Raw genomic sequence first — 20,557 nt, forward strand, 5'->3', positions numbered from 1 at the left:
TATTTAGTCACCTAATTCATTCCTTGTGAGCAGCCTCTGTGGCATGAAAAGCCTCCTCTGTCTCCTATTGGTGCGTGGTATGAAGGATACCGTCTGACAGTTGTTCAGTGGCAGGGTGACCCGGGAGCTGAGCCAGTGGCCACCAGGACAGAACATTCTCCTGGTGTCTCGCAAGTGTATTTGCCTCACCACTCCAACACACACCTGCAGCCACAAGCATCAACTCAACATGGTATGTAGTGAAGCATAACAGTCAGTTCATCCTAGGAAGACTCCAAAGTGTGCTAATAATACAGCATGAGGGTTCAGCCTTCAAGGCACACAATAACATAACACAGCTTAGATAGGTCCTCCAGGCACTACACCCCACTTACTGTAATGGTAACTTGCCATTATTTTCCTCCATGCTACAATAATAACAATAACAATAATAATGTTCTTCCTTGTATAATGTTACCAACCAGTCATATGATGGATTGTTGCGAAACATTTATTTTCTTCAACACATTTCCCTTATGTTTAAAATATGAAATCTACATGCTCTGTAAGAATTCTTAGGACCACAATTACCAAAATTATTTTAATTACATAATAAACCAATTATTGTAGTTTTCCAAATGTGTCAAGGCAACTGCAAAGCATGTGCACCAATAATGTGAGAAGACTGTGTCAGGAAATAAATCTGATGAGGAAGGTGTGGTTGGAAGATGGATACATACCTACAAATGATTAGGAGAGGGATTTGGGCGATATCTGGTTGGTGAGTAATGCTGTAAGAGATGAAAAGAGAAGCTTGAACTGTTTTTCAGAAATTTGGGAAACAAAATTCTACATCACCTCACTGAAATCAGCAAAAAAGATTTTGATGCTATTCAAAGTCAATTTCCAAGTGTCAATAAAGAAAGAAAGAGCAGCCTTAGTGGATCATGTTAGTTCATGTAGATAAGGACTGGACGGTTACATAATACAAGGAAGAACATACTTATAATGACAATAACACACACAGTGCTGTCACTACATTTGTGTCTCATTCATGCAGCATTCATATTCATATACCGATGTTTGAGAAAAGGATAGTACTAGTTATATGTTTGAAGTCTAATAGTACAGCATCATCATTCTGATTTAGCTGATACTCTGCCTTCTTTACCATTAAATCAATTTAAATACCTCAAGAATTGCATTAAATTTAGAGTGCAGTGTGATATGATAATGACAAGAAGCACAGTACCACAATCCAACCAGGTCACAGATGTTACCAAGACTGAACTTGAAGCAGTGTGTCCCAAGGTGATAATAAATGCAAAAGGTGGTAATACAGGGAGGAACTGCAGTACAATCAAACCAGGTGTTTACACAGTCTGCTAATTCCTACCTTGAAGCAATGTGCCCACAAGGAAGTGTAGGAGGTGTCAGTGATGGCTGACATGCGTGTGTCTGGATGAGCCAGCTCCACCAGTCCCACACACACGTCTCGCAGGCTGGCTGACATCTTTACAAGTTCATCCACAGAAAATGGGAACTGGTTTTGTGTGGGTTTTTGTAAATACACTTCCTGAGCCTCATCTGCAGTATTATTAAGCAAGATGTGAGACATTTGTGATTGGCTTAATTAAATTTTGTGAGACAGATTAGAATCTCTCACAACTCCTTAATGTTTAGTTTTCTGGGAAATGATCTGGTGGATATATCCAACTCACCATTCCATTTTTAATTATTCAACTTTAAAAAAATTAGTAAAATTTTCACCTTACCAAAATATTCAACAAATTCTCATTAATCAGGTATTTCACTGATACACTCCAAATCTACTGCTCACATAACTGGCCATCCTTCACATTAACATTACACATCCAATTCAACAGTCATTAAATTTGAGTGTTGCTCAGGTCAAGTTTTAAAAGCATAAAGCACTGCATTTCTTAAATACTGACAAGTATACTTTAATGATGATCCTATTTCAATTTTAAGGATTATTTGTAATGATATAACATTGTCAATCCTAATGAATAAAACTAAAGAATATCTTACCAGATTGTCCAAGGAACTCTGCATCATGGAGTGTGGAAAGGACAGCTGTGAGAGTGGCACAAAAGGTAGCCAGGAGGGGTACCAGTGTGTCCCGCTCATAGGGGGCCAGAGGAGACCCTCGTGCCAGAACCTGCAGCAGTGGTGTTCCTCGCACTCCTGCAAATAAAATACAGAACATGTGTCAGCACAATATTAACAATAGTGTCTTGGTGCTGCTGACTTTAATCATGGATTAAAAATGTAGTATAGCCTATTTATCAGAAGTGAACTGCATAACTGTGCACAAAAGGAAATCCTCAGATACACATATATATACCAGACAGAGAGTACTACCAATTCTAAGTACAGGTAACTCGATTTACACGGGTTTGATTTACACGTTTTTGTTATAACGTGACCAAAAAATTATTACAATTAATTTAATTTGTGCGATTGGTTTGCTTATACGCGATTTGGCCCAACCACATTTTCAAACTGAGCGCCAGACGCAATTTCAAACCTCGCCAGAGAGTTCCGCAGCTGGCCGATATGTGGGAGCTCCACTCTTCTCGTGCCTCATTTGCAGTCTGCCAGCACTGAGTACAGACGGAATCTCTTCAATCTGTCTGTAATTCACCAAGATGACCCCAAAACGTCCTTCATCTTCTTCTGTATGTCGGGTTATTTTAGATAAGTGGATTTTTGATAAAGTGGTAAAGCTCAGAGGAAGATGGTGACTGACTGTGGCGTGAGTGGTGAAGGCAGTGACGCAGTGAGTGTTGTTTATGTATTCTTTGTTTTGTTGTTTTCTCTTATCATTTTTTGCTTTCTCTTATTATTTCTTGCTTTTCCCTTTACTTTAAATACACCTCTAGTATTTAGAATGGTAAATAATAAAACCATGTTAATCTAGCCAAATAAATAGAGTATTTTGTACAAATTTTTTTGGACCACATCCCGCATCCCCCCTATTATCTATTGTTTCTTATGAGAATTACACGTTTGTTTTATGCGAATTTTGATATACGCAATGCCTCTTGGAACGCATCTATTGCGTAAATTGAGAGTTACCTGTAGTCGTTTCCATCCACTTTGTTCACATGCATTTCTTGCATCAATAAATAATTTCTAAGGCTGAAACTAGGACCCAAGAATTAATGTAATAATGAATATCATCATGGAGACAGTGCTTCTCAATATTGCACAATATTCACAATCCTTATGAATAAAACAGGCATCAATAATATTTAGTATGTTCTGTGTATGAAAATTCTTTACCAATAAAACATGAAAAAAATTGAAATTTTGTCTATAAATTTATTTACTTATATTATCAGAATAAAAGAAAGATGATGCAATAATGTTTTTACATCACTACTTTTTCAACAATCTCTGTTTCATAAAATACTTTAGTAAATCACTATAATGGTCACTTTATAATGATAATAGATACACTGGTTTCTAAAATCAAGACTTTGTGATTTCATGTTTCTAAAAGATCTTATCAATGCAATCTAATTTAAACTGCTGCCAGTTCTCCAAACACAAGCACAGACAACAAGTCTCCAGTACCACACTTGGTCAATGAATCAGCACACTGTTTACAAACAGTGCAGCTCATTTCCCCCAGGAACTTTGTGGATAGTCCAATGCCATAGCCTTGCAGCATTCAATTCATTGTTGTTTAATCAACCTACAACCTACACTGAAGCACACAATTCACTTCCTTTGTTGCATGCCTATACTAAGAATCCTCAGTATTATGAAACAAATTCAGAATTAATCTCATTTAGTATCACCATCTAGCTACATTCACAGTATATTTCTATACACAGACATTTCAAAACACTCAAAATACTAATCTACAATACTAACCAAATGCTGGGTGAGAGTTTGTGATGCTGCCTGGAAGAGGTGCCCCTTGTTGCAGACTCGAAAGCACCACCCACATGGACCGCAGCAGCTGCCGCCGCACTACCACACTGTACAGTAGCCTGTCCACCCACATAGGAGAAGGAATATAGAAAAAATGTACAACCCAATATCATGTTTGAATACCATAACCCCAAAAGTCATTCCTCTAATCTTGCTTGCTATCATATAACCTTACTGTTGCCATTATAACATCACCATTAACCTTCCATATACAGGCAACCCCCGTTTAATGAAGGTTCACACAACGAAATTTCGCTACAACGAAGGTTTCGTTTTACTACCATCTGCTCGTTTAACGAACACCAAACTCGCTTTAACGAAGTTTTATCCACGCAATTTTTTCCAAATTTGAAAGCCCCACCGTATCATGCAAGATGACAGGCTATTGAATACACCAGGAGCTGCTGGTACTAAGGCCTGCCTCAGGAGAAATCCTGAGACACCTGTAGAATAAAGATCAAGATCAAGCCTCTCGTGGACAACACAGGCGCTGCCGATACAAAGGCCTGACTCAGAAGAAATTCTGCGTAACCTGTAGCATCAAGATCAAGATCAAGATCACACACACCACTCACTCCCCAGTCAAAACATAAAAGCGTCACCAGCATCTCATCTTCCCTAGTTCAACTTACCACCAAAATGCCCTGCAATGTGGCCTAACATTCCTAAGAAGACCAGGAAGTGTCTTACTCTCAAAGTGAATTTGGGTATTATTCACAGACAAGAGAGAGGCCAGAAAACTAATAACATTGCTTGCCACCATCTTGACTCCATCTACTGTCTACTATTTTCAAGTCAGCAGACTCTATTAACCCTTTCACTACAGTGACACCTATGTGGGCTTCATGAAGCCCCAGTAGCAAATACGGTGACGCCTATGTAGACATCATATTTCTTTTCTGAGCTTTCTTCAGTTCAGTTGTCCCGTATAGTGTGTTGGATACCAACTACACACGTCGTATGCTGTCCTTGAAATCCTAGTGCTCCTCCCACCATCCTTGTCTCCACCAATCACTAAAGATAAGCTACATGCGTCCCGCCTTGTGTCTAAAATTACCCAATGCCATAGACTGTTCCCATCTCTCTCTCTCTCTCTCTCTCTCTCTCTCTCAAGATAAGCTACATGCGTCCCGCTTGTGTCTAATATTAGCAAATGTCTCTCTCTCTCTCTCTAAAGAGAGAAGCGTCCACTTTCCTCTTTGAAGGCGACATAGTGACTAAAAAATTGCAGCATAATACACAAAGACGACAAGTATGACAAGCTTGCATAAGTTTCCCGCGCTCAGGCGCGCGGCACTACCACCCGTATATCATACAGGCGGGCTATTTTTTAACATCCGGCGCGAAGGGGTTAAGAAGGCTGGTGAGACCGCATCTTCCTTGAAAGCTAAAAGAACCACCTGAATTCGTGACTCTACAATGGATAAAATGGAAAGCCTTGTGGAAATGTGGTACATAAGGTTTGTATGCGGTACCATGATGCGCACTATGTTTACATTCCACAGGTTGCCGGTTAGTGTATTTCCCGTTTCACTCTCCCTCTCTTCATAAAGTTAAGATCATCAACATTATAAAGTTATGTACATACATACATTAGTGTACATTATAATGACTTAAATTAAACTACCTAAATGTTTAACTTCATAATTTTTACTTCCATTAAACCTTTTACTGTACTATGATGCACTCTTGCTTTGCTTACTCTCAATGGAAGTTCAAATCAGGGGTTAAACTTGTTATAATCGGTTCGCTTAACGAAGTTTTGCTTAACGAAGTGTTTTTTAGGAACGTAACCCCTTAATTACGCGGGGATTGCCTGTACAAATTAATTACTCCAGCCAATAATTTTATTCAAAACACAAACAGCCCCAATAGCTCATCTGACAAACTATTTTGCCCTTTCTTGTCCATAAACACAACTAAAAAACAATACATAACTTTTATATATATATATATATATATATATATATATATATATATATATATATATATATATATATATATATATATATATATATATATATATATATATATATATATATATATATATATATATATATATATATATATATATATATATATATATATATATATATATATATATATATATATATATATATATATATATATATATATATATATATATATATATATATATATATATATATATATATATATATATATATATATATATATATATATATATATATATCTTCAACTTGTTTAAAATTTATCTATTTCTAAAGGCAATCATCTTTTCAACACAATGCAGTCTATCAATCAATATATTCCTCTTTCCCAACCTGCACTGATGGAGCTGTAGGGAAGGGGCAGTGAGGAGGTGGTGTGTGAGGCGGGAGAAGTGAAACAACACCTCGGGAGACACATACCGCTCCACCTGACTGAGCAGCCACCCAACGTGCTCAGTGCTATTCACCACTGACACACACTCCTCTGCAAGCTGCAAGGTAGGAAATACATTTAAGAATCATTTTGTATAACAAATTATCATAACTTATTTATGAGAGATGAGAAAAGTTTCTATGAGAAAATAGTTTACAAGTATAGCTGGACATAATAAAACAAATTATCACAATGATCATTAAATTGATAATGATATCCTTATCAGCAATAATTGATAACTGCCTATAAATCTATCACCCACTAACTGATAAATCAATACTGATATTTCTCAATTTATGTGAAGGATATATTCCTGAAGGAATCGCATAATGTAAAATTTGCATAAAGTTAACATGACTACTGAACTGAACTATAAAGTACATAACAAGTCCGGAGCATTGCATTCAGTTGACATTCATATTTGCCTCTGGATACCACATATTCAAATCTTCTTCCTTGATGTCACAATGTAAACAAAGCTGCTAGAGGCTGGACAAGACCAACATGTCAGTCTTGTTTTGTTAGCAGCAGCTCCACCTGCTAGGCAACAAAATCTACCCGATACCTCTAGAGGGTAGCATTGCCACCCGCATATTGACAAATATAAACCACTTTAAGTTGAAGAATATCAGTTGTGAGATATGTACAATATGTTGGGTAAGGCAATAAGAGAGAAGAGCAGAGACAGACGCCACCACAAGCGGTATGTTACAATTAAATATGTATTTGACACATTCTTATTATCCCATATATTTGTATATAGTAATTACAAAAAAAAAAAAAAAAAAAAAAAAAAAAAAATCATTATCATTTTAACCCTTATGTTCCAGCAATCGTATATGAACGATTGCATCAGTGCGTCCATAGCGACGGCGATCGTTCCCGTAATCAAGAATTTTCGCGCCTCATGTTTGAGCTCCACGCGCAGTTTCTCGAGTCAGATGGCGAGTGGAAGTATCTGGCTTCTTTTTCCACCTACAGTGTTGCCACTAGCTCTGTATATTTAGGGGTAACGAAGCTATTCTCCCATTCTGAGGGCGACATTTGGCAATCCCAGCGACCCGCCATGTCGAAAGCAGCCTGATATGAGCGAAGGGACATCTCGGTTCATAACTCACTATGGAACAAGACAGATCATATTTATTTAGCAGTGCTTCTGAGCCTGACTACAGTGACAGTGATTATGAGGAAGATATTGAAGAAAGCGAAGACTCGGAAAATGATTCAGAGGATCCACCTGTTTTCTCAGAACAGAGAGAAGACAGAGATAATGGTGATGGAGAACATCGTATTGAGAACCCAGAGTGGCTCACGGAGACGCAGGCGTGCCTCTCGTGTTCTGGGAAGACGATCAAGGGTGTGTGTGTGTGTGTGTGTGTGTGTGTGTGTGTGTGTGTGTGTGTGTGTGTGTGTGTGTGTGTGTGTGTGTGAGAGAGAGAGAGAGAGAGAGAGAGAGAGAGAGAGAGAGAGAGAGAGAGAGAGAGAGAGAGAGAGAGAGAGAGAGAGAGAGAGAGAGAGAGAGAGAGAGAGAGAGAGAGAGAGAGAGTGTGTGTTTGCGCGGTGTCATTGCTCACCGAGCTGTTTCTGCTTGACGGATCACACAGTGGGCAGAGGAGGAATCCTTGATAAGGCAATAACTAAACTTTCAGAGGTCAAATCAAGCTAGAAAGTACATCACTGTATTCAGAATAACAAAGAGAAAATAATTATTAGTATTCAAACAGTCGTCTGACAATTTCTAGGTTTACCATTTTTACCCATCATGGGATATTGGAAAATAGTTTAATCACCGGAAAATAAGGGTTAAGAAAACTCATTTAAGGCCAAGTTTTATGGGCACCACACAAAGGGATGGCATGTTGGTCGAGAGAATACCTGGTGACACCTGGTGGCCACATCACAAAACTAAACTAGCCACACAACTTGATTTTCTTGATATTGTGTTATTCTAAATAATCCACATAATTTGAAAAATGACTAGGTTTTTTACCACGACATTTCAAAATTACATCATCTAAACACACATAAATCGAGAAATACCTGTGCATCTAAAATTTTGATACTATCAATAACGATACTGATATTTTGAACAAAAAAATTAACTTTACCTTAGAAAACTTTGAAAAATCTTTAAAAAACTTTCACATTCAAAGTTTATCTGGTCTCTTCACTTATGAAAACTTCAAAATTGAATCTCCTCCAAGAGATATAAATTATTTTGAATTATGTTAATTTTCCATGAAAGAGAAACTTATAAAGCATAAAATTGTGGTTGAGATACAGCAATATGTGTGATAAAAAATCAAACAGGCTTGAAGAAAGTATAAAAAGCTTTGAATTAAAAACATGAAAATCTAGTTTCATTTTTTTGTATCTCAAAATTATCTACACACTCAAACTGCATTCTGTCTTCTTGGGAAGAATTGTCGTTGAGAAATAATATGTGCAATAAAAAAAAAAAAAAAGTAATATAAATTTTTTCTAAATTCATGAAAAATTTGCCAAAAAAAATTCATAGTGCCTGAGTTGTTAGTATTTCAGAGAATCAAATGTTAAAAGGAAAAAATTGTGATGACAAGGGGACAGTTCTCATTATCTCACTCTCATTAATCTCACGTTATATATCAAATCAACATTCTTATTCAATATTCTTGCACACACAGGTCATGGCTCAATCTATTCACAAAAAGAGCACATTTACACACCTTACATAAAATAGGATTGAGAGGCTTTGAGGAGTCCATGGTGTCTTCCTCCTCATCATCAGAGTCCACTTCTGCATCACTGCATGTCAGATAGGATGTGGTTCCTCCTAACAGTTCACCAATGGCTTGCAAGTAATTGCACAGGGAGGTAACATCTTGAAAATCTGAAAAAAAAAAAAAAATAAATAAATAAATAATAAATAAACAAAAAAAAAAATAAATAGCTGTAGCAGGGATGAGCAACAGCTCTAAACAATCCCTGCCACAACGTGGCGCCACAGAATCACTCATGTGCTCCAGCCCTTACTCCTCAGAATTACAAGAATACAAGAGTAGTATTATGTTCTTGTGCTACAACTGATAGTCAAGGATGGATGAGAGCATGCTAGGAATGGTGGAGGAGGGAACACAAGAAATGCCCCCTTGGGAGACACTACTGAAGCAACAGACAGATATATATTAGCATATATAGACCATTTCATAAATTTCTTTTCTATAGGAAGGTTACAATGCATAACAAGTTTATGGTTCTCTATCTAACCTCTTTTCTACCAATATAGTAAGTTCCCGATTTATGATAGAAATACGTTCCTTAAAACCTTATCATAAAGCGAGAATTAGCGTAAACCGAACCCGTTTTTACATGTATTAGATAGAAATACGTTCCGGCCCAGTACAGAAGTCAATCGAAAAAAGTAAACAAACTGGACAAGCTATGAATTACCGGAAAAAAAAAAAAATTGAACAAGAATATTGTTTTACTTAGCTTTCTTAAAGTTAATCTGTATAGGTCCTCTCCAAGGCTAGAGGACTATTTGTGCCCTTCCTTTGTCCCTCCCGAGGCTAAGGGACAGCAGGGACCTCGCCTGCCTTACTCGGAACGAGGGCTCACGGGAGAATAATCAGCTGATGTGGCAGATGAAGTGCGTGACGCACCAGCTGAGTGTGAAGCAGGTGAATCATATCCTTCAAATCCCTCCCGAGGCTAAGGGACAGCAGGGACCTCGCCTGCCTTACTCGGAACGAGGGCTCACGGGAGAATAATCAGCTGATGTGGCAGATGAAGTGCGTGACGCACCAGCTGAGTGTGAAGCAGGTGAATCATATCCTTCAAACTGGTCACTTAAAGTTGATAACCCAGCTTTAATTGACTAAGTTGAAGGTCCAGTGGGTGAAGTGAATTGTGGACTGTTTTGCCTTTTTACGTTTCTCGTCATATAATTCTCTGTAGATTTTCATCGCCTGTTCCATCTGATTAACCACATTGCTACTTCTTTTGGGGTTAGGGTCATGTTCTTGAAGCAATTCCAATGCAGAGTCAAGAAAACTGAAAGCTTTTTGCAGTCTTGATGTCTTCACCTCGATCTAAATTATGTTTCTGTGACATTTTGGACAGGGATTGGTATTAAATGCGGAGAATAATGTAAGTATATCACTGAGCACAAGGTTTCAGTGTATTTGTAGAGGTAGCGTGAAATAGACTAGTTCGTAGTTGGCTGCTGTGCAGCACCACAATCACAGCAACAAGTTTAGCAGGAATTTTAAATATCATAACTGAATTTTTTTATCATAAATTGAAAAAATGGTAGTACAGGTAACTCGATTTACGCAATAGATGCGTTCCAAGAGGCATCGCGTATATCAAAATTTGTGTAAAACAAACATGCAATTCTCATAAGAAACAATAGATAATAGGGGGGATGCGGGATGTGGTCCAAAAAAATTTTGTACAAAATACTCTATTTATTTGGCTAAATTAACATGGTTTTATTATTTACCATTCTAAATACTAGAAGTGTATTTAAAGTAAAGAGAAAAGCAAGAAATAATAAGAGAAAGCAAAAAATAATAAGAGAAAACAACAAAACAAAGAATACATAAACAAAACACTCACTGCATCACTGCCTTCACCACTCACAGCACAGTCATTCACGATCTTCCTCTGAGCTTTACCACTTTATCAAAAATCCACTTATCAGAAATATCTCTACATGCAGAAGAATATGAAGGACGTTTTGGAACCATCTTGGTGAATTATAGGCAGATTGAAGAGATTCCATCTGTACTCAGTGCTGGCAGACTGCAAATGAGGCACGACAAGAGCGGGAACTGGATCCAAGAAACTTTAACAACGTCAGAGCAACCTCCTGCTCCGAAATGGCATCCCTGAACGCTTGGAGGGACGGTGACGAGCTTGCTCTCAGGTTGCTGGGAACACCACCTCTCGAGGTGGTGTTACTGTCTTAAATATGCACTTATGTTCACAAAACATTTCTATTAGCTTTTTACAAACCTTACTCTCAAGAAAGGATTGTTTTGTAATGCATAAAGTGAAATCTTACATGGAATACCAAAAAATAAAGCAGAGATGAGATCGGCCACAGATGAGACGGAGACTCGCGGCGACTCGGCTGCTTCTTCTTCTTCTTGTGATCCTTTTAGCTTGCGTGTTGCTTTCACCACAATATTTATGTTTCCACTCCTCTATTGCCTGCTATAATGGATATCATATCTTAGTATTCATATACGCTTATGCCATGAGGATAACCTCGACTCCGTGGCACTGAGTGATAGTGAATTACTAATGAAATACCGTGGTATTTCATTAGTAATTCATAGACAACAACCTGCTTCTTGGATCCGTCCCCAAAGCTCCCACCTATCGGCCAGCTGCGGAACTCTCTGGCACACAGTTTGAAAATGCAGTTGGGCCAAATCGCTTATAAGCAAACTGATCACGCAAATTAAATTAATTATATTAATTATAATATTTTTTCGGTCGCGTTATAAAAAAGCGTAAATCAAGAGTTACCTGTAATTGTCAACTATCGTATCTGCGAATTTATCGTAAACCAAACTATCGTAAAACGAGGACTTACTGTACTTGAAAGAAGTTTACTTGCAAATTTCACTTTAGAGGAATTTCTATGCATATATCCATGTTCTGGTTGCAAGCTGATTGCAATCATGTTTTGGAATCTCACTGTAATATTTTTGATGGAGCAGGAAAAGATACACAACTTACCAGCACCAGAGCGTACAAGCATAAGGAGAGAGTAGAGGAGGGCGGGAGCTGGACAAGTGTCCATGAACTTGAGAGAGTGGGTGACCAGCACAGCCACCATCCTGTCCATGGGCAATTTGTATTTTGTGTTGGAGGCCAAACAAGGGATGATGTAATTAGAGATCTGGCTGTGGACTGCTTCACCCAATACATGCCGACACATCTCTGCCAACACGCAATACCTTAAAAAAAACACACACTAATGAAAGCTTTCAAAGAAGGATATTAATAGCATACAAGCAATGGTACTAAGGCATGGTATTCCCTTCCTCACAAATATGTTTGTCAATACCCATTTCATGTCACACTTACAGGAGCATTGTGTCTGTCATGCTGCTAGCGAAGGTGAGAGGCTTCAGCAGAAGCTGCAGTAAAGCATCAGCCAGAGGGGTGGGTGGCTCTTGGGAGGATTCATATACCTCAGGAACACGAGTAATTAACAGTTGAACAATTTGATGGTAAAAACCTGCAAAGACACAATTAGTTCAGCTTACCTCCAAAACAAAGTTTACAAGTTATGACAGCTTGGTAGTTGTTTTATGTGATCACAAAAAAGAAGAATGGTATTTCATAATGTTGAGTGCAATCATAAGCAGAAAACACAACAATCATTTCTTGACCCAAGTTTCATGTACATGAGATGCTCGACAATAAGGTATTGTGCATAAATACTTCAGTGTTAGCATTAAGACTCACCTTTATTGATGAGATGTGAGTACACTGCAGAGAGGAAGAGGTGTTGGTGGGATGGAGACAGCCTAGTGGGCCATGAGTCTGGTGCCAGGACAATCTCCAGAAGGCGCAGTGGTCCAGCATGTGACACAGGGTTATCACCTTCACCAATACATATAAGTCCAACATAATAAATTATTTTTCAACCTTCAAATGGATATTACCTACACTGATCCTGTAGCTTAAAATACTTTAGAGTGCAGGCAACCCCGCTTAATGAATGGGTTACGTTCCTAAAAAAAGCGAACCAATTATAACAAGTTTGACCACTGACTTGAACTTCCACTGAGAGTAAACAAAGCGAGATTGTATCATAGTATAGTAAAATGTTTAATGAAAGTAAAAATTATGAAATTAAACATTTAAGCAGTTTAATTTAAGACTAAGTCATTATAATGTACGCTAATGTATGTATGTAAGTAACCTTATAGTGTTGATGATCTTAAATCTATGAAGAGAGGGAGAGTGGAGCGGGAAATACACTAGCTAGCAACCTGTGGAATGTAAACAGAGGACGCATCACTGTACAGCATACAAAACTTATGTACCACATTTCCACAAGGCTTTCCATTTTATCTATTGTATAGTCACGAGTTCAGGTAGTTCTTTTAGCTTGCAAGGAAGATACGGTCTCACCAGCCTTCTTAATAGAGTCTGTTGACTTGAAAATAGTAGAGACAGTAGATGGAGTCAAGCCATGGTAGCGAGCAATGCTATTAGTTTTCTTGCCTCTCTCATGTCTGTGAATAATATCCAGCTTCACTTTGAGAGCAAGAGACTTCCTGGTCTTCTTAGCAACACTAGGTGACATTGCTGGGCTAGTTGCAGGGCGTTTTGGTGGCATGTTGAGCGTGAGATGACGAGCTGCTGCTGGACGCTGTTATTGTTTTGAACTAAGAGCGAAGAAGGGTAGGCGAGTGTGTGGTGCGCGTTTTGTCCACGAGAGGCGCTGGTGTATTCAAAAGCCTGTCGGTTTGCATGATATGGCGGGGTTTTCAAACTTGGAAAAAATTACCTGGATAAAATTTCATTAAAGCAAGTTTGGTGTTCGTTATACAAGCAAATGGTAGTAAAAGGAAACGTTCGTTGTATTGAAATTTCGTTGTGTGAACGTTCATAAAGCGGGGGTTGCCTGTACTTCTATTTAGATGGTTGGCAGTTGTTCTCTGGAACTCTATCATAGCTACTCTCTTAGGAACATGTTAGATACAGATTGAAAGACATATAGAAAAATCATCAGTGCCACCATCCTCTCAGCCTCTATGTCATCAGTTAATTATATACAGAATATGTTTATGACTCTTGCCATGTGTGTACACAAATGTTCCTCTCAACTTACAAATTAACTTCATACAAGCCCCTCACCATGCACACAACTGGTAACCATTCTTGCAGCCTACCTTGCACAGGGTGTGTGATGACCATGAGTGCCATGTTAGCTAGACGAGGCAACAGGTATGTCCATCGTTCACATGAGCCACACACCCACTCAGCCAGCTGCTTCTGTTCACGGATCACCAGCTGACAGATGGCAAGCTGCAATGATGTTCTATTTACAAAGGATGCCTCTTAATTATCTGATTCAGTGACCATACAAGTTGGGCATAGACAAAGAAAGAATACAGAGGCTATTGTTAGTAGCTGGATATCCAACAGCTTCAGCTCATGACTTGTGTCTCAAATTCAAAATGTGAATCATTACACTGGTGGTCAATGATGAACATCCCCAGTGAGGTTTAATATGTTCAAAGAATATGTTCGTACTTAACTCCACTGTCAAGGTTGGTTCACACTATCCAAAGCAAATCCTACCCTACAAGCAGGACTTCAGTGGTGGTCCACTTGGACCTTAATGGTTATTTAAATTTGTTACTAAGAAGTTCTGTAGTTATCTCAAGTATCAGGTAGTCAATAGTATAATGTAAGGCTACAAATCAACTTCTTAGGGTTATCAAAACTAGTTATTACACAATAATAAACAGGTTTCAACATAAACTCTTCCTACTCTGTCTATCAACTTCTACCTTTTCTTCTTGCTGGAAGTTTGCCTATGTTCAGCCTGTTCCTAAAAAGACTGACTTCTAATCCCTCAAACTCCTACCCTATAGCTTTAATCTCTTGCTTGTCTGAAATTTTTTAATCTATCCTTAATAGGAAGTTTCTTAAACATTTGTCACTTCACAATCCACCTTGAAACTTTGTCATGTGTAGAGTGGTTTAAAGTTCCCTACAGTAAAACCTCAGCTCACGACCATAATTCGTTCCTAAATCCTGTCTGTCACCCGATTTGTACGTCCCCTGAATCAATTTTTCCCATAAGAATGTATTGAAATACCATTAATCCGTTCCAGACCAAAAAGAAATCATACTTTTGTCCATAAAACCCATTCAAAATAGACCTTTAATGTATGCATGACATGAATGAAATAATTATAGAAAGCCTAAATTGTTTTACTTACCTAAATGCTATCAAAATGATAATAAAATGAATAAAAAAGAAAAGGTTATTTACTTGTGAGACTGGACGTTGATGGCATGATAGAATGGAGGAGAGGAGGATGGGGAGGAAGACAGACAAGATCCAAGAAGACAGTCATGAGAGAGGACTGCATGTGTGCAGCGTGCCAGAGCTACACAACAGCTGTGTAGCGTCACAAGTCAGTGCCGCTATGTGGGGCCCCATTATAGTGAACATCGGCGTAGGAAACATGGAAAGATTGCCGGTCTTTGTCTCTGCCTTTGGAAGATCCTTGCCTGCTGGGGATTGACTTCCTCACGCATGTGGGAGTAAGTTTGGACTTCCAAGAAGGGAAGTTAAAGGTACATGGCCAGGAAGTTCCTTTGATCCTCGGAGGTGATGCTCAGTGTGAGAGGAGTGGGCAGTAGGGCGGTGTTCCTTGCCAGGTGAGCGAGGAAATAGCTGCGATGGATGTACCACAATCTGCAGTACCTGGACATGGCCAGGATGATGATGACAGCAACGCTGAGAGCCACCAGAGCAGCGAGGATAACGCCGAGGAAGCTACAGTAAAGCGCGCCGGTAACATCACCATGCCCAGGAAAAACAGGAGAAAATCGTGGTGGCACAGAGATTATGTTATGTAATATTTTTCGTATGTTCCTGTTTCTATTTTCTTTTGTGCTCATGTTTGGTTTTGTTGTTGTGTGATAGCCGGGTTGGCTATCACACAAACGGCTCGCCAGCCGGCGAGCCGTTTAAGCGTGTTCGTCCCCTGGGTCGATATATTGACTAATTTTTTGGTCGTCTCCTGAATTGTTCGTCCCTAGAGACGTTCGTCAAGCGAGGTTTTACTGTACATGTCAGCATGATACCCAGGTTCTAGGTGGTGTAATTGCCTTATAACAAAGATGCACTTGGGTGGTGATATGGGCCCTAATATGGGTACCACTATAAATAAAATTGCCTGCACTGCTAATGGGTGGAAGCTGAACAGAGCTTCACATCCTCTTCAAGTAGACCTACAGGCACTACAGGCTAAAAAAAAAAAAAAAAAAAAAAAAAAAAAAAATCTGTCAAGACCACTGTACTCGTGATCTTCTGGCTTTCCTTACTGAGTCATGGTCATCCTCTTCTAGAGATTTTGAGGAAACTTATGCTGTTGCTTTAAAACATATCAAAAACTTTTGATAGACTCTGGCACAAAACTTTGATGTCAAAACTACCCTCCTATAGTTTCAATCCTTCTCTCTGCAACTTTGTCTTAAGTTTCCTCTCTGGCCACTGTTCTTCTCCAGAGTTGTCCTGTCATCCACTCTCTTCCTATCACAAGCCAACAAATTTTAATTTCTGGTGACTCAAGTTTAAGACTTGCCCTTGGATAATTTAGAGTCAATGAATTTAAAAACGACAGCGGTTTTCTTCTATCATGTCAATTTTTATTTTTATGGGCTGGTCCATATTGGCCCCACCTGTAGCCACAAGCAATATTACAGCTCATCAATTATACTGATACATTATTCCATCCATGTATTTTGACATGTGTTTAGGTATATATTCATCAGTATGACCCGAATGATAAAAAGCTCGAGGGAAAGTCTAAAGTGTGTATTACTCCATAATGGAAATTTGTTTGGAGCTATTCCTGTTGGTCACTCTGTTTACTTAAGAGAGAAGCATGAACACATAATAGTTGTATTAGATTTACTCAGGTATGATAATCACAAACAGGTCATATGTGTGGATCTGAAAATGATCAACTTTTTACTAGAGCAGCAAGGAGGGTATACAAAATATCAATTTTTCCCATGCTTATGGAATAGCTGAACAAAAGACAAACATTGTGAACAGAAACTCTACCGAATTAGAAAAGTTTGACTGTTGGGGAGAAGACTATCATACACCAACCATTTAGTTGAGCAAGAGAAAATCATCTCACCCCTTCACCCTAAGGCTTATGAAGCAATTTGTCAAAGCTCTTAATTAAAATGGAAGTTGACTGTTTTCAAGTAATATGTACAACATTTCCTGGCCTAAGTTATGATAAAATAAAGGCTGGTGTTTTTGATGGGACTAAAATAAAAAAAATAATGAAATGTTAAAACTTTTCAATCTCAATGAATGACATAGAAAAAGGAGCATGGGATGCATTTGTGGCTGTTGTGAAGGGATTTTTAGGGAATGGAAAGGCTGCAAACTACTAGGATTTGGTGGAAACATTGCTTAACCTTCATGTTTTAGGCTGCAACATGAGCATAAAGGTTCATTTCCTCAAGAGCCCACTAATCTTGGAGACATGAGCAATGAACATGGTGAGCATTTTCATCAAGATATCAAGGTTACAGAGGAGAGATATCAAAATCCATGGAACACACATATGATGGCCGACTACTGTTGGAGTATTCAAAGAGATTGTGTAGACATGGAACACTCCAGATGATCTCTTAAGCATAAGTTCATTCCATCAATATGTGGTTCATGTATAATTGTGTTTGTTTTACCTGTTATGTTTGAGAATTAAATATTTAGGATGTGTTTAATAAAAGATGTTATCTTATATTTCACTCATCATTTCAGATCTGACTGACAGTAAAACTTATGGTTTTAAGGTCTAGGACTCGGTAATCTATGCTGGCCAAGTAATCATTATGCATTACTTATGCATTATATCAAAATGTGGATATGCTATAGAAGAAAAATCTGATGTGTTAGAAAAAAAAGGATACCATATTTGAAATCAGTGCCTAAAAATTAGTTAAAAACACCGCAAAACACAAGTCAGCAAAAAGTGTGTTGGTTTGTGATTTATTCATTAATGATCTTCTAAACCAAACTTCTTGCCCTATCTATTCCTATGTTAATGATACCACCCTACATTTTCCCGCATTTTTTCAGAAACAACCAACCCTTCAGGAAGTTTACACATCCTGCTGGGATGCCACAGAAAGTCTGAGTTCTGATCTCTCTAAGATTTCTGATTGAGGCAGAGAAAACTTAGTGGTGTTCACTGCCTTAAAAACTTGATTCTTCCATCTATCAACTTGATACAACCTTCCAGATAACTATGTCCTCTTCTTTAATGACACACAATTTTTCCCCTCTTCTACACTGAATGTCCTCTGCCTGTCTTTTACTTATAACCTAAACTGGACACTTTACATCTCATCTCTTGCTAAAACAGCTTCTATGAAGTTAGGCATTCTGAGCCATCTCTGCCAATTTTTCTCATCCCCTAACTGCTCATATGCACATGTATGGAGCTGGATGTTGTGTCTATGTGTGCAATGACTTAACGTGTTCTCATGCCCACGCTCTTGAATCTTTGGAGTTTTCCACCATCTGGCTTAGACTCAACAGTCACTCTCTAACTAAATTCTGTGCTGTCTATCTCTCCCCTAACTCCTTTAACTATAGTAAATTCTTTGACTATTTAACTTCCAAAGTGAAGCACATTCTGTCTCTCTACCCTTTCACAGAGAACTTCATCCTTGGAGATTTCAATGTTCACCACCAACTTTGGCTTTCCTTTCCCTTCACTGACCATCCTGGTGAACTAGCCTTCAACTTTGCTATCCTCCATGACCTAGAGTAACTGGTGCAACACCCTCCTCATATTCCTGACTGTCTTGGAGACATCCCCAACATTCTTGATCTCTTCCTTACCTCTAATCCTTCTACTTATGCTGTTACCCTATTCATCTCCGTTGGACTCTTCCGATCACAATCTCATTTCTGTATCTTGCCCTATTTCTCCAATCCCTCCCAAGAATCCCCCTAAGTGGAGGTGCCTCTGATGTTTTGCCTCTGCTAGCTGGGGGGACCTGAGGAAGTATTATGCTGAATTTCCTTGGAATGATTACTGTTTCCATGTCAGAGATGCATTTCTTTGTGCTGAACGCATAACAGAGGTGATTAGTGTCTGGCATGGAGGTGTACATTCCTCATTCCTTTTCTCAACCTTAACCTTCTAAACCTTGGTTTAACACAGCCTGTTCTCGTGCTATACATGATAGAGAGGTTACCCGCAAAAGGTACTTGAGCCTTCCATCTTCTAAATCTCACACACTTTATATTTCTGCCCAGAATCAACTTGCCAAACACTCCTTCATAAATAGAAAACGTCAAAATCTTTCAAACTCAATCTCCCCTCGAGACTTCTGGCATCTTGCCAAAAACATCTCCAATAACCTTATTTCTTCATCTTTCCCTCCTTTATTTCATCCTGATGACACCACTGCCATCTCTTCCGTCTCTAAAGCTAAACTCTTCTCTCAAACCATTGTTAACAATTCCACCTTGGATGATTCTGGGCTTGTCTCTCCCTCTCCTCCTCCCTCTGACTATTTCAAGTCTTCAATCAAAATTCTTAGCAATGATGTTTCCATGCCCTCGCTGGCCTAAACCCTCGGAAGGCTTATGGACCTGATATAGTCCCTCCTATTGTTCTGAAAAACTGTGCTTCAGTACTTGCACCTTGCCTGGCTAAACTCTCTCAACTTTATCTGTCAACTGCTACCTTTCCTTCTTGCTGGAAGTTTGCCTACATTCAGCCTCTTCCTAAAAACAGTGAACGTTCTAATCCCTCTAACTATCGTCCTATAGCTTTACTTTTTTGTTTGTCTAAAGTTTTTGAATCTATCTTGAGCCATCTCTGCCAATTTTTCTCATCCCCCAACTGCTCAAATGGAGCTGGATGTTGTGTCTATGTGTGCAATGACTTAATGTGTTCTCATGCCCACGCTCTTGAATCTTTGGAGTTTTCCACCATCTGGCTTAGACTCAACAGTCACTCTCTAACTAAATTTCTTAAACATCTTCTATCTGATTGCCACTATGGGTTCTGTCAAAGTCGCTCTACTGGTGATCTTCTGGCTTTTAGAGATTTCGGTGAAACTTTTGATGTCACATTAGACATATCAAAAGCTTTTGATAGAATCTGGCATAAAGCCTTGATTTTCAAACTGCCCTCCTACAGTTTCTGTCCTTCTCTCTGCAACTTTATCTCAAGTTTCCTTTCTGACCATTCTATTACTGCTGTGGTAAATTTATTAATAGTGGTGTTCTTCAGGGTTTTGTCCTGTCACCCACTTTTTTTCTATTGTTCATTAATGATCTTAACCAAACTTCTTACCCTATCCACTCCTACGCTGATGATACCACTCTACATCTTTCCATGTCCTATCAGAGACGTTCAACATTTCAGGAAGTCAACAGATCACGCAGGGCACACCACAGAATGCCTGACTTCTG

At 38.7% G+C, this 20,557-nt stretch overlaps 1 protein-coding gene across 6 annotated transcripts in view; it reads right to left on the bottom strand.

The window, feature by feature from the left end:
- The window catches only part of LOC123500191 (ubiquitin-protein ligase E3C-like), a 58,378-nt gene that overhangs the window by 21,398 nt on the left and 16,423 nt on the right, over window positions 1-20,557 (bottom strand). For 5 of the 6 annotated variants that reach the window (XR_006673210.1, XM_045248958.1, XM_045248959.1 and 2 more), the window contains 10 exons: window positions 14,250-14,385; window positions 12,814-12,951; window positions 12,430-12,583; window positions 12,079-12,299; window positions 9,054-9,217; window positions 6,249-6,406; window positions 3,886-4,004; window positions 2,032-2,187; window positions 1,376-1,566; window positions 12-204 (listed from right to left, as the gene is read on the bottom strand). Coding sequence is in view for 5 of the 6 variants with exons in the window: in XM_045248958.1 (XP_045104893.1) it covers window positions 12-204; window positions 1,376-1,566; window positions 2,032-2,187; window positions 3,886-4,004; window positions 6,249-6,406; window positions 9,054-9,217; window positions 12,079-12,299; window positions 12,430-12,583; window positions 12,814-12,951; window positions 14,250-14,385 (1,630 nt within the window). In the remaining variant the exon portion in view is untranslated. Of the gene's footprint in view, window positions 1-11; window positions 205-1,375; window positions 1,567-2,031; window positions 2,188-3,885; window positions 4,005-6,248; window positions 6,407-9,053; window positions 9,218-12,078; window positions 12,300-12,429; window positions 12,584-12,813; window positions 12,952-14,249; window positions 14,399-20,557 lie in introns of all 6 variants that reach the window. The other variant, XM_045248963.1, reaches the window with a different exon arrangement.

This window comes from Portunus trituberculatus, chromosome 50 (genome assembly GCF_017591435.1).
Source record: "Portunus trituberculatus isolate SZX2019 chromosome 50, ASM1759143v1, whole genome shotgun sequence".
Lineage (NCBI taxonomy): Eukaryota > Metazoa > Arthropoda > Malacostraca > Decapoda > Portunidae > Portunus > Portunus trituberculatus.